This window comes from Candoia aspera, chromosome 3 (genome assembly GCF_035149785.1).
Source record: "Candoia aspera isolate rCanAsp1 chromosome 3, rCanAsp1.hap2, whole genome shotgun sequence".
Taxonomy (NCBI): domain Eukaryota; kingdom Metazoa; phylum Chordata; class Lepidosauria; order Squamata; family Boidae; genus Candoia; species Candoia aspera.
In genome coordinates this window covers 65,327,801-65,346,024 of record NC_086155.1, presented here as the reverse complement: position 1 = coordinate 65,346,024, position 18,224 = coordinate 65,327,801, and the positions used below count along the sequence as shown (strand labels likewise).

The window sequence follows — 18,224 nt, the reverse complement described above, 5'->3', positions numbered from 1 at the left end:
TCGTATGAGGGAGCAGTCCGAGAGGAGATCAGGAGAGAAGGTCCGCCAGGAATAGACTTTGGGGCTCTTGAGTGGAGCGAGAGGGTGCGAAACGCGGTGCTTGGAAGTGGGCGAGGGAGCACCTTACTCTGACTTTGTGAATCCACTCTTGGGGTGCCTTGAGCATAGCATATAAAGCGGGGCCACGGGCTGTGCATCAGAAGCCAGAGAGAGCAGAGTAGAAGAATCTGGAGCTCTTCTTAAAAGGCGCGGCTCGTGATTGCTCGACATAGGAAGCGGCTGGAGAAAGGTGGGCCCGGGAGAGGAGGGTACGGATTGTTGAAAGTGGTGGCTGATCATGTGAAGGGGGAGCGGGCTGCACATAGCGTGGTGCGATCTTGCAGGCCAGGTTGAGAGAGAAGCGGAATCGGCGAAGTCGCGGAGAGGCTGAAGATGGGGCCGCTGCTGTCTCTAGGGATTGGGCTTCTGCTGTTCTTGCTTTGGGCTCGCTATAGGGGCATTGAATACGTGTTAGTCCACCACCGCTGGATTTTCGTGTGCCTGTTCCTGTTGCCTCTCTCTGTCCTCTTCGACATTTACTACCAGCTCCGCGCGTGGGTTGTGCAGAAGCTGCACTGTGCTCCTCGGCAGCATGACTTGCGGGTTCGGAACATCCAGAAACAGGTAAGGACGAGCGGAACTACTTGGGTTGGGAAAAAGTCGTTTCGGATCCAGAATCTGAAGGTGCCATTTATTCTGCGTTCTTAATGAGTCTTGAGGTTGCTGTATCCCTTCTCTTTAGAGAGGAAGAATACTGCAAGCATGACAAACCCTCATTCCCCTCACGGTTCCGGATTGCATTGTCTAGCTCTCTTGAACCATTCAGCAAAAACAAATCTGATTGATGACAGTTTTTACAGTTTTCCTTTATTTTGATTTTACACCCGTCAATATTAAAAACGTGTTAATACAGGAAGAAAAACGTTTTAAAGTGTGCTTGACTGTATCTTGTATATATTCTTTGCTTTTTTCATTGGCAGCTCAGCAGTTTTAGCAATACAGTGCTAAGTTGGAAAAAACAGGGCTGAAAGTTGCTAGAAATGCAAATGTGAAACTATTCTGGATCTGGAGGATCAAGTTAGGATTAACTTGCAGTGTGGGATCTCTTCTGACAAGAGCAGCTCTCAAGGATCTTCACCAATGGTCTCTCATATTATTTATTATTGACTCTAGAAAAAGGGGAGGTGCCAGAGACTGGATCTAGAATTTTCTGTATGCAGAACATGGATTCTGCCATCTATAGTGACTCTGTGTTACTTTCAGGCTATAAAATAAGAAACCTTTTAGAAGTTCAAGCCTAATCACAGGGTAATAAACTGTTATTATAACCTAATATTGAAAATGCCAGCCAATGTTTATTTAAGTGTTTCATTTCCTTACAAGTTGCTCATTTATATCAGATATATGCAGGCAGATTAATTATATGCCATCTCTTCATCATGCAACAAATAAATAATTAGAAAACAAAGTATGAACTATCATGTCTTTAGGTTTAAAAATGCAGTTGGCATTCGTGCATGCAAAAGCAGCTAAGTGTTGACATAAGTACTATGGGGTTACCTTTCAAGTCATGTGCTGCCATCTGCTACATTGCCTGGAATGCTAAATGCAGCCCTCTGGCTTGATGCCATGGCATGAAACAAACTATTGGTGTGTTCTGGAGATTTACCATATTACATGCAGTGCTGTTGCTGTGATGGACAAACTAAAACTGGATCATTATATTATGCAAAAATGAATGAGCAAAGAAAACTGGCAGACTCCTCAGACAAATATGACATCAGATTTAAAGGTTCAAGCAGGATGCAAATGCAATAAATGGGTAGAGTGCTAAAAGATAGGAAATTGGAAAAGATTGGCTTATATATTTGAAGACAATTAAAAACAACTATATCACTGGCTGAGGAAGAATTCATAGGCTTTTCTCTGAATTCATAGACTACAACTTCCAGGTGCAGTCTAACTGGGTGCCTGGGTATTCTGTGAGTCATGCTCTAGCAATGGAGGGTCCTACACTGAATAAAGTTGATTCAACAAATGTTTATGGGCCCCTACCTATCCAGCTGCTGAAACATGTTGAGATGGGAAGTCCTTTTGTATATCTGTCCTGCAGATGTGCCACCAGATAGCTAAGCTACTTCCAGAGTCACCCCAGAGTGTTTGGTTTGTCGAATTGTTATATGCAGAAGGCTGAAACTCAGCACTGTTGTCCAAGTGAGCTTTTAATCATAATCCACATAGCAGCAGAGAGCAAACTTAAGTGGCAAAGAGCAAGAATGGCAGGGTGTGGAAGGAGTACTGGACTTGGAGTTAGTTTGAAAGCACAGACCTCTGTACTCCTCCAAGTAAGAGGCAGAGCTGTCCCACTGCAGAAGGCAAGCTTGTTGAAAGTAGCTGTGTTTCCTCTGCTTCTTCTTTGGAAGTTTAGTGAAGGCTGAAAGTGGAGGATCTCTGGATTGTTGAAGTAGCTTTGTAAAACTCTGTGGAATAGAAGAAGTCTGCCAGGTGCCTTCCTGGATCTCCACTGCCACGCCAAGTAGGTTGAGATATGTTGTTCCTTTTCTAACTTTGTCTCTTTTCCGAGGAGAACATGCTCTTTCTTATATCTGAGCACAGGTGGGAGGTTAAGGCTGAAGCTGTAAAGAGTGCTGAAAGGGGCAACCTAGTTTAACCCATTGTGTTCCAGGCATCATTGTTAGGACACTGTTAGCAGCAGCCGTCAGTATTACTTTGCTAGTTGTCACAGTCAGTGAAAGGAGTTTCATTCTACTTCACTATCTCATTTGATCTTTATGCCTCCCATGATAGTAACAGGCTATAATCTCATATCTGCAATTCCTTGTAGTCCATCAGTTCCTAAAGAAAGCAGGTAGTCCCCTTTTCCAACAGTGTGCTTTTCATGTTTGCCAAAGGAATTCTTTTGCTAATTGTCAAAATTGTAAGATTTCAATACACTTCAGAATTCCAGTGTTGCCTAAGAGCAAGATCCACAGACATCATTAGCAAATAAATTCTATATCCATTTCAACCTTCCTATTTAAATGAAAACTGAAGAATATATTCTTCAGCAAAGGATCGTTACCTTGTCGTGGTGCTGGAGCTTGAGCACCTCAGTGATGCCATGAGCTAAACCGTGAAGGGCCACCCAAGACAGGAAGGTCATGACAGAGAGGTCAGACTAAATCCGATCCCTGGGGAAGGTAATGGCAACCCACCCCAGTATTCTTGCCGTGAAAACTAAATGGATCAGTATACCATCGGAAGATGAGACCCCCAGGTCGGAAGATGGTCAAAATGCTACTGGGGAGGAACAGAGGATGAGTTCAACTAGCCCCAGACGTGATGACGCAGCTAGCTCAAAGCCAAAAGGACGGCCAACGGTGCTGGTGGTGAACGGCGAATCCAATGTTCTAAGGATCAACACACCATTGGAACCTGGGATGTAAGATCTATGAGCCAGGGCAAATTGGATGTGGTTATTGGTGAGATGTCAAGATTAAAGATAGACATTTTGGGCATCAGTGAACTGAAATGGACTGGAATGGGCCACTTCACATCAGATGACCACCAGATCTACTACTGTGGACAAGAGGACCACAGAAGAAATGGAGTAGCCTTCATAATTAATAGTCAAGTGGCTAAAGCAGTGCTTGGATACAATCCAAAAAATGACAATGATCTCAATTCGAATTCAGGGCAAGCCATCTAGCATCACAGTGATCCAAATAGACATCCCAACCACAGATGCTGAAGAAGCTGAAGTACAGCAGTTCTATGAGGATCTGCAGCACCTACTGGACAACATGCCTAAAAGAGATGTTATTTTCATCACGGGAGACTGGAATGCTAAGGTGGGCAGTCAAATGACACCTGGAATTACAGGTAAGTATGGCCTGGGAGAACAAAACGAAGCAGGACATAGGCTGATAGAATTTTGCCAAGACAACTCACTCTGCATAACAAACACTCTCTTCCAACAACCTAAGAGACGGCTTTATACATGGACTTCCCCAGATGGACAACACCGAAATCAGATTGACTACATCCTTTGCAGCCAAAGGTGGCGGACATCTGTACAGTCGGTAAAAACAAGACCTGGAGCTGACTGTAGTTCCGATCACGAACTTCTTCTTGCACAATTTAGGATCAGACTAAAGAGATTAGGGAAGACCCACAGATCAGCTAGATATGAGCTCACTAATATTCCTAAGGAATATGCAGTGGAGGTGAAGAATAGATTTAAGGGACTGGACTTAGTAGATAGGGTCCCGGAAGAACTCTGGATAGAAGTTCGCAGCATTGTTCAGGAGACGGCAACAAATTACATCCCAAAGAAAGAGAAAACCAAGAGGGCAAAATGGCTGTCTGCTGAGACACTAGAAGTAGCCCAAGAAAGAAGGAAAGCAAAAGGCAACAGTGATAGGGGGAAATATGCCCAATTAAATGCAAAATTCCAGAGGTTAGCCAGAAGAGATAAGGAATTATTTTTAAACAAGCAATGCGCGGAAGTGGAAGAAGGCAATAGAATAGGAAGGACAAGAGACCTCTTCCAGAAAATTAGAAACATTGGAGGTAAATTCCAGGCAAAAATGGGTATGATCAAAAACAAAGATGGCAAGGACCTAACAGAAGAAGAAGAGATCAAGAAAAGGTGGCAAGAATATACAGAAGACCTGTATAGGAAGGATAACAATATCGGGGATAGCTTTGACGGTGTGGTCAGTGAGCTAGAGCCAGACATCCTGAAGAGTGAGGTTGAGTGGGCCTTAAGAAGCATTGCTAATAACAAGGCAGCAGGAGATGACGGCATCCCAGCTGAACTGTTCAAAATCTTGCAAGATGATGCTGTCAAGGTAATGCATGCTATATGCCAGCAAATTTGGAAAACACAAGAATGGCCATCAGACTGGAAAAAATCAACTTATATCCCCATACCAAAAAAGGGAAACACTAAAGAATGTTCAAACTATCGAAGAGTGGCACTCATTTCACCCGCCAGTAAGGTAATGCTCAAGATCCTGCAAGGTAGACTTCAGCAGTTCATGGAGCGGGAATTGCCAGATGTACAAGCTGGGTTTAGAAAAGGCAGAGGAACTAGAGACCAAATTGCCAATATCCGCTGGATAATGGAAAAAGCCAGGGAGTTTCAGAAAAACATCTATTTCTGTTTCATTGACTATTCTAAAGCCTTTGACTGTGTGGACCATAACAAATTGTGGCAAGTTCTTAGTGGTATGGGGATACCAAGTCATCTTGTATGCCTCCTGAAGAATCTGTAGAACGACCAGGTAGCGACAGTAAGAACAGACCACGGAACAATGGACTGGTTTAAGATTGGGAAAGGAGTACGGCAGGGCTGTATACTCTCACCCTACCTATTCAACTTGTATGCAGAACACATCATGCGACATGCTGGGCTTGAGGAATCCAAGGCTGGAGTTAAAATCGCTGGAAGAAACATTAACAATCTCAGATATGCAGATGATACCACTTTGATGGCTGAAAGCGAAGAGGAACTGAGGAGCCTTATGGTGAAGGTGAAAGAAGGAAGTGCAAAAGCTGGCTTGCAGCTAAACCTCAAAAAAACCAAGATTATGGCAACCAGCTTGATTGATAACTGGCAAATAGAGGGAGAAAATGTAGAAGCAGTGAAAGACTTTGTATTCCTAGGTGCAAAGATTACTGCAGGTGCTGACTGCAGTCAGGAAATCAGAAGACGCTTAATCCTTGGGAGAAGAGCAATGACAAATCTCGATAAAATAGTTAAGAGCAGAGACATCACACTGACAACAAAGGCCCGCATAGTTAAAGCAATGGTGTTCCCCGTAGTAACATATGGCTGCGAGAGCTGGACCATAAGGAAGGCTGAGAGAAAGAAGATCGATGCTTTTGAACTGTGGTGTTGGAGGAAAATTCTGAGAGTGCCTTGGACTGCCAGAAGATCAAACCAGTCCATCCTCCAGGAAATTAAGCCAGGCTGCTCACTTGAGGGAACGATATTAAAGGCCAAACTGAAATACTTTGGCCACATAATGAGAATACAGGACACCCTGGAGAAGATGCTGATGCTAGGGAGAGTGGAAGGCAAAAGGAAGAGGGGCCGACCAAGGGCAAGATGGATGGATGATATTCTAGAGGTGACGGACTCGTCCCTGGGGGAGCTGGGGGTGTTGATGACCGACAGGAAGCTCTGGCGTGGGCTGGTCCATGAAGTCACGAAGAGTCGGAAGCGACTAAACGAATAAACAAACAAAAAGAAGAATATATTACGCTATTTGTGAGTCTGTGTGTGTATGTGTGTCAGCACCTGTAGGATCAGTGGTTTTAAATGAACTAGCCAACCTGGGACAATTTAAAAAAAAAATTTTTTATCCCACCTTTACTTTTTTTATAAATAACCCAAGGCAGGGAACATAACCTAATATTCCTTCCTCCTCCTATTTTCCCCACAACAACAACCCTGTGAGGTGAGTTGTACTGAGAGAGAGGGACTGGCCCAAGGTCACCCAGCTCACTTTTGTGCCTAAGGCGGGACTAGAACTCTCAGTCTCCTGGTTTCTAGCCTGGTGCCTTAAGCACTAGAGCAGTGTTTCTCAACCTCAGCAGCTTAAGATGTGCGGACTTCAGCTCCCGGAATTCTGGCTGAGGAATTCTGGGAGTTGAAGTCCAAACATCTTAAAGTTGCTGCTGTTGAGAAACACTGCTCTAGACCAAACTGGCTTCTTGTTTTCTCACAGAGTTTGCAAACTTGGAAAACTCATCCTCTGGTTCAACTTGTTTCAGTTCTTTTGAAACAAGGGCATTTGGGTCAGTCAACTTACTAAACATTACTATCTTGCTACTTGTAGGTTAGAAGATGTGCTAAGATTAGTTACTGAAAACAGATGTGAACCGTGGGGGAGAAGATATTTTAAGATAAGTCTTCTGCCTCTCTCCAGATTTTTTTTTCCAGGGAGGCAATGACAGTGATGACAAAAGACATCTCTTTATGTATTCATACGTATATGCCATGTGAGTATACATTCACATGGATCTCAGAAACAAAACAAAAAGACAAAAGTTGGTTCCTTGAAGGCACATCACAAAAAAGAGTATCAACAACCAAAGCCGCAGTGAGGGACAGAAAGCAAAAGAATGTGAGCATCTTTGAGGTTGCCTTTCTGATACAACTATTTTAATCCAGGCAGGCCAACTGGATTTCAAGCTTGCTGAAGATCTGGCTCTTACAACATAGTTTTTTATGTATTTCCGTGTTTCGGGGTGAAGGAAGTGTTAATAAGTAATTGTCAAAGAAAGACATTCACAGTGACAAAGCAGTGTTTATGAGGGATGAAAAAAATCCATGCAAAGCATCCTGAAACCTTGTCCTTTTAACTAGCACGGAGGGACTGCAAACAGCGACTGCTGATGGGGGCGCAGCGGAAGGCAAGGCTCGGAATCCGAAGTTTGCGCTTCCTCACCAAAGGGTGCCTCGACGGACTGAGGCGGAGAGGCCGATCTTCTAGAACCGAGACTGAGAGATGGGGGTGGGGAATCCGCCCGTCGCTCCTTGGGCTGTTAGAAACGCTCGAGCTAACCGCGTTGCGGGCACCGGTTCGGCTCACCCTGGTCCCTTTTTCTGGTCTTCGCTCCGTCAGCCGGTCCAAACTGGGTGCCGGGTCTGATCCAAACGCGTTTTCCCTTGGCTTGGACGCTTCCCAGTCAAATTCCCATTGAGAATGAGGTGGACGGAGGAAGTGGGGAGGCGGCTGCCGGCGTTTTGACAGGGCCGTGTGGGGAGTGGGAACGGCCTTCTCGCTATAGTTTTGGAGTATACTGGAGAAGGCGAGGGCAGAGACAGCATGACCCCCTGGACTAGTAGTAAGAGGCGCGGCTCTCGATTGCAAGGCAGGATGTGGGGAGAACGGTGCCAACTGTCAAAAGTGACCCCTGCAAGGGCGGCGGACGATCGATCTGGGTGTACGTAGCGCGGTGCGACCTTGCAGCCCTCAGGCGGGCAGCAGAAGTCGGGAACTCGCGGAGAGGCTGAAGGCGGGGCTGTTGCTGTCTTTAGGGGCTGGCCTCTTGCAGCTTCTGCTGTGGGTTCGCTCCAGGAGCGTGGAATACGGGATAACCCATAATCACTCGCTTTTGGCGGGCTCCTTCCTGTCGCCTCTTTCTGTTGTTTTCGACATCTGCTACCAGCCCTGCCTGGGTTGTGCAGAAGCTGTGCTGTGCTCCTCGGCAGCATGCCTTGCGAGTTCGCAACCTCCAGAAACAGGTAAGGACGCGCGGAACTACTTGGGTTGCGGGGGAAAAAAAAGTTGTTGAGACCTAGAATCTGAAGGTGGTGTTCATGCTGCGATGTCAATGAGTTTGAAGATGTTTCTGTATCCCTTCTCTGTTAATCTTTTCCGTTAGGGGGAAAAAATGTTTAACAAAGGAGGGTGTTTTGTTTTGTCTTGTCAGGGGATATTGACTGCTGACACATTTGAATTGTGCTTATGCAGACACTCCCAGAATGGTTTGCCTCATGGCAATTATATATTTTGTTCTTTTTCTTTTTTTTAAATAGCAAAACACAGAACACTGTAACACCAATAGAAACTATTCTGAAAATAATACATTGTAGTCATGGTTAATTTAAAAAAAAACTAGATATATTAGAGTGAATAACCCTCCCAAAAAGGGGGGGGGGATCCCTCTAATAACTGCTAGTCATTGCAATTGAATTTGCTTGCCTCTTTTCTTCTTATGTCTTTTAAATGTAATGGAAATGCAAAAGTTATATTGGGTTGGCATCTGTGTAATCCACTAGTTTCAGATTATAAATCTTGATAAATCTTTAGAATATAGTGGAATAAGGTTTACCAAGGAAGCTGCTCTAAGAGGCACAACCCATTCTTTCCTTGAACCTTTACAGTGTTTCAGAGTGAATATAGTGGATACTGCTTCATAGCATTGACCTGATCGTTTCATCTTCTCTTTCCACCTATCCCAAACCAGTGTATTTTGATGAAGCGGCTGATGGAATAAATAATTGATGCAGTAAATGCCACATTCATAAATGTACGCTAAAACAATATTGTCAAGGTATGATTTTGTTAGAGAGCCAGTTTGGTGTAGTGGTTAAGGCACCTGGGTAGAAACCAGGTCCCTGTGAGTTCTAGACCCACCATAGTCACGAAGCCAGCTGGGTGACTTTGGGCCAGTCACTCTCACTCAGCCATAGGAAGAAGGCAGTGGTAAACCCATTCTGAAAATCTTGCCAAGAAAACTGCAGGGACATGTCCAGAGAGTTGCTAGGAGTCCACACTGACTCAAAAGCGCGTACACACACACACACAATGTTTTTGTCAGTTCTTTGATCAGGAGCCTTGTCTAACAATGACAGACATTTACTTTTCCAACACTGAGAATTTTTCTTCCACTAACATGTTAGTTCAACTCTAGTAATTTGGTTAATGCAAAAGTTTTTAAAACACTTCTGTCGAAGTACAAAAAGACTTGAGGCATGCATAGTTTTCCAAAACTAAGAATATAAATGGAATGACATTGTAAGGTACATTGAAAACAAAGGAGGGAGAAGATTAGTCTTAACCGTTAACTTAGCACTGGAATAAAATGGAGAATTAAGCCTACAATTTGGAGCAGTTTTATTAATATATACCTGAGGACAGTGTCAGCTTAAGGTTATATGACACCCCTAGGCCATTATTGACTAATGGTGCCACCTCCTCCCAATGCAAAGATTTGCATTTTTAGAATGATTTGGAAGGAGGGACAGCTTTGGCACCCCCTAAGCCCTAGGCTAGTACCTACTTGGCCTTAGCCTAAGGCTGGCCCTATACAAGGAAGTGATTCCATTTTCTTTTCTCATAGGTTCGAGAATGGAAAAAAGAAGGGCAAAAAACATATATGTGCACAGGCCGTCCTGGCTGGCTTACAATGTCTCTTCGTATTGGGAAGTACAAGAAGACTTTGAAGAACATCACAATCAACTTGATGGATATTTTAGATGTAGACACTGAGAGACAGGTATGTTTGAAATTTTCCAGATGAAATGGCTTTTGAGTTGAGCTCAACAGCTAGTCCATGTGGTTTCTGTTGGATTGTCACCACTTTCTTCTAGGATGTTTTTTCAGCATCCCAATTACTTCCAGCTCTGGGGTTCCTGATGGTCTCTCTTTTTTAACGTTAAAATAATCCTTCTTAAGATGCAATGACCAAACTGTACATGATCCTCTAAGTGTGGTCTTACCATAATTTGCGTAAGGGCATTGTTGTAGTCAACAGTTTTATTTTCATTTCATTTCCTAGTGATTCCAAGTATGGAATTTGCCTTTTTTTTCCAACAGATGCACACTGGGTTGACATTGTTCATCAAGCTGTTCAACATATGATATCAAGATCCTATTCCTGATCAGTCACTGCCAGTTCAGATCCTATTAATGTATAGGTTGTTGTGCAAGTGAAAGAACTGTTATGCAGACTGATGGATGGTATCTAAGCTATAAAATGTGTTCTGTTGTAGGTTGTTTGTGTGGAACCTTTGGTCTCAATGGGACAGTTAACAGCACACCTTAATCGCATGGGCTGGACTATTCCAGTGGTTCCAGAACTTGATGATCTTACAGTAGGTGAGAGGTCGTGGAACATGGAAGTAATGACTACTGCTTTTCTTAAACTACTCAGACATAATTCCACATATGAGAATGCTAAGCATAACAAGTTCCATGCCTGTGTGATTTCCTTTGCTTTGCTTGCTGTACATTCTCTTGTTCTGAAGTAAAGTATAACATGTAGTTCAGGTCATCCTTGTTCATGGTCTCTTGCACAGGTGGTTTGCTCATGGGGACCGGCATTGAATCTTCCTCTCATACCTATGGACTATTTCAGCATATCTGTGTGGCCTGTGAGCTTGTTTTAGCTGATGGCAGCCATGTGAGGTGTACCCCAGTAAGAAAATATATTCCTTTGCTATGATTTAAGAAGTTATGCCTTTTCTATATTGGGTTGCCACTTACCATGGTGTGCTTTTTGCAGGAGGAGAACTCAGATCTATTTTATGCAGTGCCTTGGTCTTGTGGCACTCTAGGCTTCCTGGTTGCAGCAGAAATAAAAATGATCCCAGCTAAGAACTATGTGAAATTACATTACGAGCCCGTGAGAGGACTGAAGACAATCTGCAAGAAATTTGCTGAAGAATCAGAAAAGAAAGAGAATCATTTTGTAGAGGGTATTGTGTATTCTTTGGAAGAGGCAGTCATAATGACTGGGGTTTTGACCAATGAAGCTGAGCAAGAAAAGGTAACCTGACTTTATTGTCCTTGTTAAGTAGAAGGGGGACAGGAGAGTGAAGGACAAAACTTGAAGAAGCAAGTTGTTTCTTCTAAAAACTAGAGAGTCCATTTATACTATCAGTGTGTATTATTGTAAAGATGGTGTTTCCCAGTATGGCTGGCTGGGGAATTCTGGGAGTTGAAGTCCACACATCTTAAAGTTGCCAAGTTTGAGAAACACTGCCCTAAAGGATCTATGTTTTCTTTTGTCCGATGCATAATAATAATTCCAAGGGTCTTTTAGGACTGAGGTGTGGCTCTTAAAACTGTCTGTGAGATAGATAGATCTAACTTCTTCAGCCAGTCAACATCTATGCTGGCAGGGGGACAATAGAAGTGGCTGTCAGACATCAAATTGGAAAAACCTAGCTAAATGAATTAAAACATTCTTAGCTCTCTGCCAGTGAAAATTACAACACCTCTTAAAGATAGTTGAGCTTTGGCCAAGGGAGCATTTAATGAATGGAAGGATTTCAATCCAGCAGGGCTTTTCATCAGTTGGGTGTCTGCATTCTTTTGGGTGACGTGCACTTAGTGAAAATGTACAGCATTGGCATCCTGAATAATAATCATTTGTGGAAACAGTACACTGCCAGTATTAATCCTATGCAATCATGTATTAAATGTGTTGGTAAACAGAACATATTGTGTTTCTGGTGCTTTATGTCAGTAGTGGTAGAAAGTTGCCTCATTTTTAAAACATGTCTTCCATTGAAATATAACTTTGTAAGGCTAAATCATCCAGCAAAATTATATTTTTCTTATGTTCCTATCGTTTGCATTAAGATCAATAGAATTGGGAAGTACTACAAGCCATGGTTTTTTAAGCATGTGGAGAATTACCTGAAAGCGAATAACACAGGAACAGAATATATTCCAACAAGAGATTACTATCATAGGCATACAAGGAGCATTTTCTGGGAGCTCCAGGTAAGGATCTGGTTCTTGCACTTTATTGTACTATGAATATTTAACACCAGTTTTGCTGTCAGCCTATCCCATGGATACTTCCTTCCCTCATTTGTTCATTCATTCTACACTCTGTATGGTTGACAAGACTTAAAAACAAAAACATTTAAAAAATTCCCTTCTCACCCATATGGGTGGTATGTGTCTTCCTCGGATCCTCTACCAGAGGCCTGGGAGTTTGAGGGTTCTGCGCAGTATTTTAGCTGTTCGTAGCACTGCACTCTTCTGGACAAAGAGCTCTGATGTTGTTCCTGGGATCTGTTGGAGCCACTCTCCCAGCTGGGGGGTCACAGCCCCGAGTGCCCCTACCACTGCTGGGACCACTTTGGCTTTCACTTCCCACATCCTCTCTAGTTCCTCCTTCAGGCCCTGGTACTTCTCCAGCTTCTCATACTCCTTCTTCCTGATGTTGCTGTCACTTGGCACTGCTACATCTATCACCTACATCTATCAAGGTCTTTAAAACAAATGTTAGTATGTCTTTTTTAAGTGTTTGTCCTCGTACCACACAATTAGCTGTTAAAAAGGTTTTTTTAAATCTTAATACTACACTCCAGTATGTGTTGACCAATATATAGATTGATAATTCACATTTCTAAAGCCACTCATCAGCAACTCCGGGTAGCAGAGTAGCATACAGAACTAAAAACAAAGGTATAAAACAACAAGCACAGACGGGGGACAGTGGGGAGAGATGGTTTTCTTGATAAAACAAAATATGCACTTTTGCCAGCATGCCTGGAGCAGGAAGGGGAATAGTTATTCTTGGTGATGGCTAGCCCCCTAGAATGGCCCTTTAGACTCACGGATTGATACAGAATTTCTCAGTCCATCTGGATTTTACAATATTTTTTTATTGTCTGTTTATATTTATATTTATTGTTTTTATAATTGTATCAAATTTTAACTTTATTTTTATTGTAAACAGCCCAGAGTCCCTCCTTTGGGGGGAGATGGGTGGTGATAAAAATTTAATAAATAAATAAATGCACTAATGAACTATGGAACCATCACGTAGGGAGTCCACATCTCACCCTACCCAATGCCTGGGGAAAGAGCCAGGCCTTCAAACCACATTTAAAGAAAAGCAGCAGGGCTGTTCAAATCTCTGCGGAGGCTGTTCACTTTTTACCAGTTCAAAGACTAGAATATTTGCTTCTAGCCAAATTTTGTGTGAAGCCACAGTTGAGGTGCTGTTTTTTTATATTATTTTCTTACGTAGAAATATGATCAAAAGTTGAATTAACTTTAAAACTAAAAAGAAAAAAGGCCTTATATTACAAGCAATTTGACCAAATTGCAGAAAGTCCTTTTCCTTTCCCCTTGATCCAGAAAGACCTAATTCAAATGTTGACAACAGACATTAGGCCCTCTTTTCCATAAATCAAGTGTAGACTTCATTCCAGCATTGTATACTAATTATTTGACTATCCCTAATATGCAGAGGGAGTCCAGAACTCTTGATAGAGTCCAAATAGCCAGAAGAACACATGCATTCTTGACACACAGCATTGATTTAAAGTCATGAGGACAATCCTGTGGATTTCAGCCCAGACTACAGCAGTTGAAGGAAAATCCCAAATCATATAAATTAATATTCCAGCTCCTGAATTGCATCTGAAGGAATAGGCTGATTGCAGTTAAACCTCATTAAACATTATTTCAAACAAAACATTTTTTTCTGTTATATTAATGAAAACCTGGCTGATTTCACAGTTTTTAAAGGAACTTTCCATTGATTTACAAGGATATTTATTATTCTGAAATTCACATAAATGAGAACAATTTCAACTATTTCTTCAATTTTCTATAAAAATGGATGACTTTCTAAAATGTCACAACTGATTCTTACAAAACCTCTAACAGATATGGAATTTCAGAAACAACAATGGCATGAAGACCAAAAAGCGTAAATAACAACTGCTTAATCATCTTAATTAAATAATTAATCAACTGCTAAGAAATATTCTAAGGTAAATGAAACTCCAGACAAATCCACTTATTTAAGATCCAAGGAAGTAATAGAAGGTCCAGTTAGTCCAAAGAAATGGACTTCCCTGCGATTATTTTCTGGGATTGTCCTATAATGTAGGTAAAAATTATTTGTGATCACATATTTTATTGTAGACTAAAGAAACATGGATTCTTCTCCTTTGCATTAAGCATACTAGCAATAATCCTTATGATTCTCAGTGTAGGCCAAACTCATCAAGCAGAAAACTGGTTAATTAGTATAAAACAGCAATAGTTGCTGGTAACCATAAATAAAGAAAATATTGCCAAGTTTCTAGACAAGGTTAGTTCCATTATGAATGTCAGGGTTCTGTTATCCTCATAGTTGCATGTGACAATTTTGGATTATAATTTCTAAGTGGAATTGTCTTCAAGAAAAGTAATATCTAAATATGTTATCAGAGAGTTCCTACAATAAACCAGCCACTTTCCCTAGCTATGGCTTTCTAACCATCAGTTCCATAAACTCCACCCCACTAACCACTTTTATTTCAAGCAAATTAGGGAAGAGGGTGTTAGTGAGCACCTGCTCAGCCCAGCAATGAATCATTGATATCTGAAAAGACTTCTACACAAAAATTCACTCCAGTTTTATCCCAAGTATTCTTTTCCCACTTTTTAGTTGTTGCCATTGTTAGAATATTTGTGATCTACCACCAGGCTTGTCTTAGGTGAACAATTTTAGGGAAATGTGTGGGATTTGTTGTAATTAATAGGAAAAATATTTACTGTAATTTTAATTTGTATAATTTATATACAATTAATACATACCCTTAGTCATGGAGGATTTTTAAAGAAATACTGAATACAGTTTGCTGATTTATGCAATTATACCAATTTCAAATTTTCCCTTTTCTCACTATTAGTATTGTTTCCCCTGCAGGATATCATTCCTTTTGGCAATCATCCTATTTTTCGCTATCTGTTTGGCTGGATGGTTCCTCCTAAAATCTCCCTTTTAAAACTGACTCAAGGCGAAAGCATGAGAAAGCTCTACGAGCAGCACCATGTGATACAGGACATGATGATTCCCATGAAGAATCTTGAACAATGCATTCAGACCTTCCACAGTGTCATCAAAGTAAGAGCATCTTTCCTAAATCCAAGATAGATTGGATTGGGGCAGGAATAAGATTTGTTTCTTATTTAACACATGACGAACAGCTCTCAGACCCAGAAATATAAAACATGAAGCAGGAGCAAAAACAAACAAGCAAATAATGTAAAGCAGTCCCATGTACCAACGGTAGGCTCCAAACGGGACAAAAGTAGCTTCCCTAGAACTAGTAGAACAGTGCATCTTTTTCTTCTTCCTTTCCCTAGGTTTATCCTCTGTGGCTGTGTCCATTCATATTGCCTCATAATCCTGGAATGGTTCATCCAAAAGGAGATGAAGCGGAGCTCTATGTAGATGTAGGAGCCTATGGAATGCCTCAGACAAAACACTTTGAAGCCATGGCATCCACCAGACAGTTAGAAAAGTTTGTAAGGAATGTTCATGGGTAAGGATCTAAACCCTGGAAAAGGAGTTCTTTCTAGTGGGTACAAGCAGCTGGATTCTTGGCTTCCTACTGTTGCACTTGCTTCCTTTCTACTCGGTAGAGTAGTTCAGCTTTGGTTCTGCAGCATGCTTGCTGGGACACACAACTGAGTGAAAGGGTTGGTTGGTTTGCTAGAACAAGGCTTGAACTAAAGGCATCTGCTCTGGCCAAACGGCTTGTCCTGTTTTGCAGACAAAGATCGCTGTCGCCTTCTAATGCAACAATTCTAAGATCTGTTTCTCATTTCTTTCAGTTTTCAGATGCTGTATGCAGACTGCTATATGACCCGCGAGGAATTCTGGGAAATGTTTGATGGCTCCCTATACCACAAACTGAGACAACCGCTTCAGTGTAATAAGGCTTTCCCAGAAGTATATGATAAAGTCTGCAAAGCTGCAAGACATTAAGTCCAACGTGCCCATGAAGATTTGGGTTTAAATAAAAGCTATTCCTTCTGTCCTTTTACAAAAACAGTGTGTTGCTACTTCAGAGACTGCATTCTAAATGTGAAATTTAGAAGAAATACTTCTGCCTTTGTATGAAAATATAACTGGTAGCATTTGTCTTAAAAACGTGTTACGCTTCATCTTCTTTCTAGGAATTTCCATTTTTAACCACGGTGGTTTAATGATAGCTTAGCTATAGATTGATATATTTAGTAGAAGGGGAATGGAAAAACCAGAACCTTAAAATAGAAGAGTAGCTTATAGATAAATGAGTAGATGTACGTAAGCTCTGCTACTAGAGGTGTAACAGAGGCTCTTTCTGAGAGTTGTGCCAAATAAGACTGCCTTTCTAATGTCACAGTTGCCTATACCAGATAAGTTTCTTTGCCCAGGATTGAAAAGTCATCTTGCAATAAAATCATAATTATAACCTGTCTGAACACTTTGAAAACCATGGATGGGAGACTGTTTTCGAATTTCTGTATGTTCTTCACTATTCCTCTCTCTCTCTCTCTCTCTCTCTCTCTCTCTCTCTCTCTCTCTCTCTCTCTCTCTCATTTTGTTGACATATGTCTTCAGCAGTGTTCATCAAAGTTTATTTGCTGGATGAAAAAAGGACTTACAGGCATGTCCCCGGGAAAAAGAGGATTGACCCCCCCCCTTGTTTATGTGTTACTGCTTTTCTTGCCTTCTCCCTGAGGTCTTCCAGTGATGTGTCTCTTGGATTATGGATGCTGGATTAATAGTTCTATAATGTATTTCTCAGAAGTACAAGGTTCTACTTCTGTTTTAGTAGTCAAGAGGGCTGTCACTAATCTGATATAAATAGCAAAGGTATCACCTTCATTATTGTGTCTACCCATTTTATGCTTATTTTGTTCATGAAATTCATGGTAAATGGTGGTGGAGATTTATATGGTAGATGGTTAATTATTAACATGATATGAAACAAGTATTCTCCCCACCACAATCCTGTTTCCATTATTATTGTCATCATGTAATATCTACAAAGAATAGGCTTTGTCATGATTTTCTTCTACTGAGATTGTTTAGTGCCTTAAATCACCTGAGAGAAACCTGGATTGTTTTAAGCCTTCTTATTTTCAAGAATTCAGTAGGTGTGAGAAATGCTTGGAAAAATACTTGGGTGCGGGATCTCTTCAACCTCTTCCCCCCTCTTCCCACCTAACATTTAACATTACTGTTAAAGACAGTGTTGCTGGGAGCTTTCACCCTCAAATTAATACCCACTATTGATAAATCAATTTTTCTAATTATCTGGATGTTTTCTATGGCTGAAACACTTGAAACGCTGCTACTTGGAATAGATAATAGCATTCTGAGTTTTGTTCCACACTGTGGTCCTGCACTTGGAATACTCCCAACTCTTATTTCAGACTTGAAATGGTTTACACTCAAAACTTTCCATATCCTTCCTGCTTTTTGACTTGAGTGATAATGGATAAGCTAGAAAAGCGTCTCCAGCATAAATGCATTCCTATAATTTAATGTTACAGCAATAGGTAGTTGGCTAGCCCCAATAATGGTCGATGATTACAGTAAATGATTTTAAAGGGTTTTTATTTGAGTTTTGTGTATGTTTTAACCACACCAATACTTAACGTTTTGGTGTGACCTATAACATCTTCACATCTGAGCTGTCTGTCTATGGAGTTTTAAACAGTTGTTGATATTTAATAGTGAGATTGGTTTAGAGTGAACCAGTAACAGCATATTTTAGACCGATCCAGAAATAGCTCATATTCTTGTTGAAATCTACGTGACGAGTATTCCTTGAAGGAAAAACTTGCTTACACTTTTCTAGTGCCTACCCAGGCATCTGAAAACCATTCCCATAGTGGTGGTGAAATAGGGAAATGGTGGAACCTGTAAAA

General features: G+C 41.4%; 1 protein-coding gene across 2 annotated transcripts; it reads left to right on the top strand.

Moving 5' to 3' along the window:
• DHCR24 (24-dehydrocholesterol reductase) lies at positions 1-16,780 on the top strand. Of its 2 annotated transcripts, none has more exons than XM_063298004.1 (9): positions 1-663; positions 9,901-10,056; positions 10,553-10,658; positions 10,859-10,977; positions 11,065-11,328; positions 12,147-12,290; positions 15,226-15,423; positions 15,666-15,844; positions 16,137-16,780. In XM_063298004.1, the coding sequence occupies exons 1-9, from the start codon at positions 433-435 to the stop codon at positions 16,288-16,290; spliced, it is 1,551 nt and encodes a 516-aa protein (XP_063154074.1). In that variant the 5' UTR covers positions 1-432; the 3' UTR covers positions 16,291-16,780. The 2 variants fall into 2 exon arrangements, with proteins under 2 accessions (XP_063154074.1, XP_063154075.1); XM_063298005.1 differs by lacking the exon at positions 1-663 and adding an exon at positions 8,195-8,299.
• Positions 16,781-18,224: the final 1,444 nt, after the last annotated feature.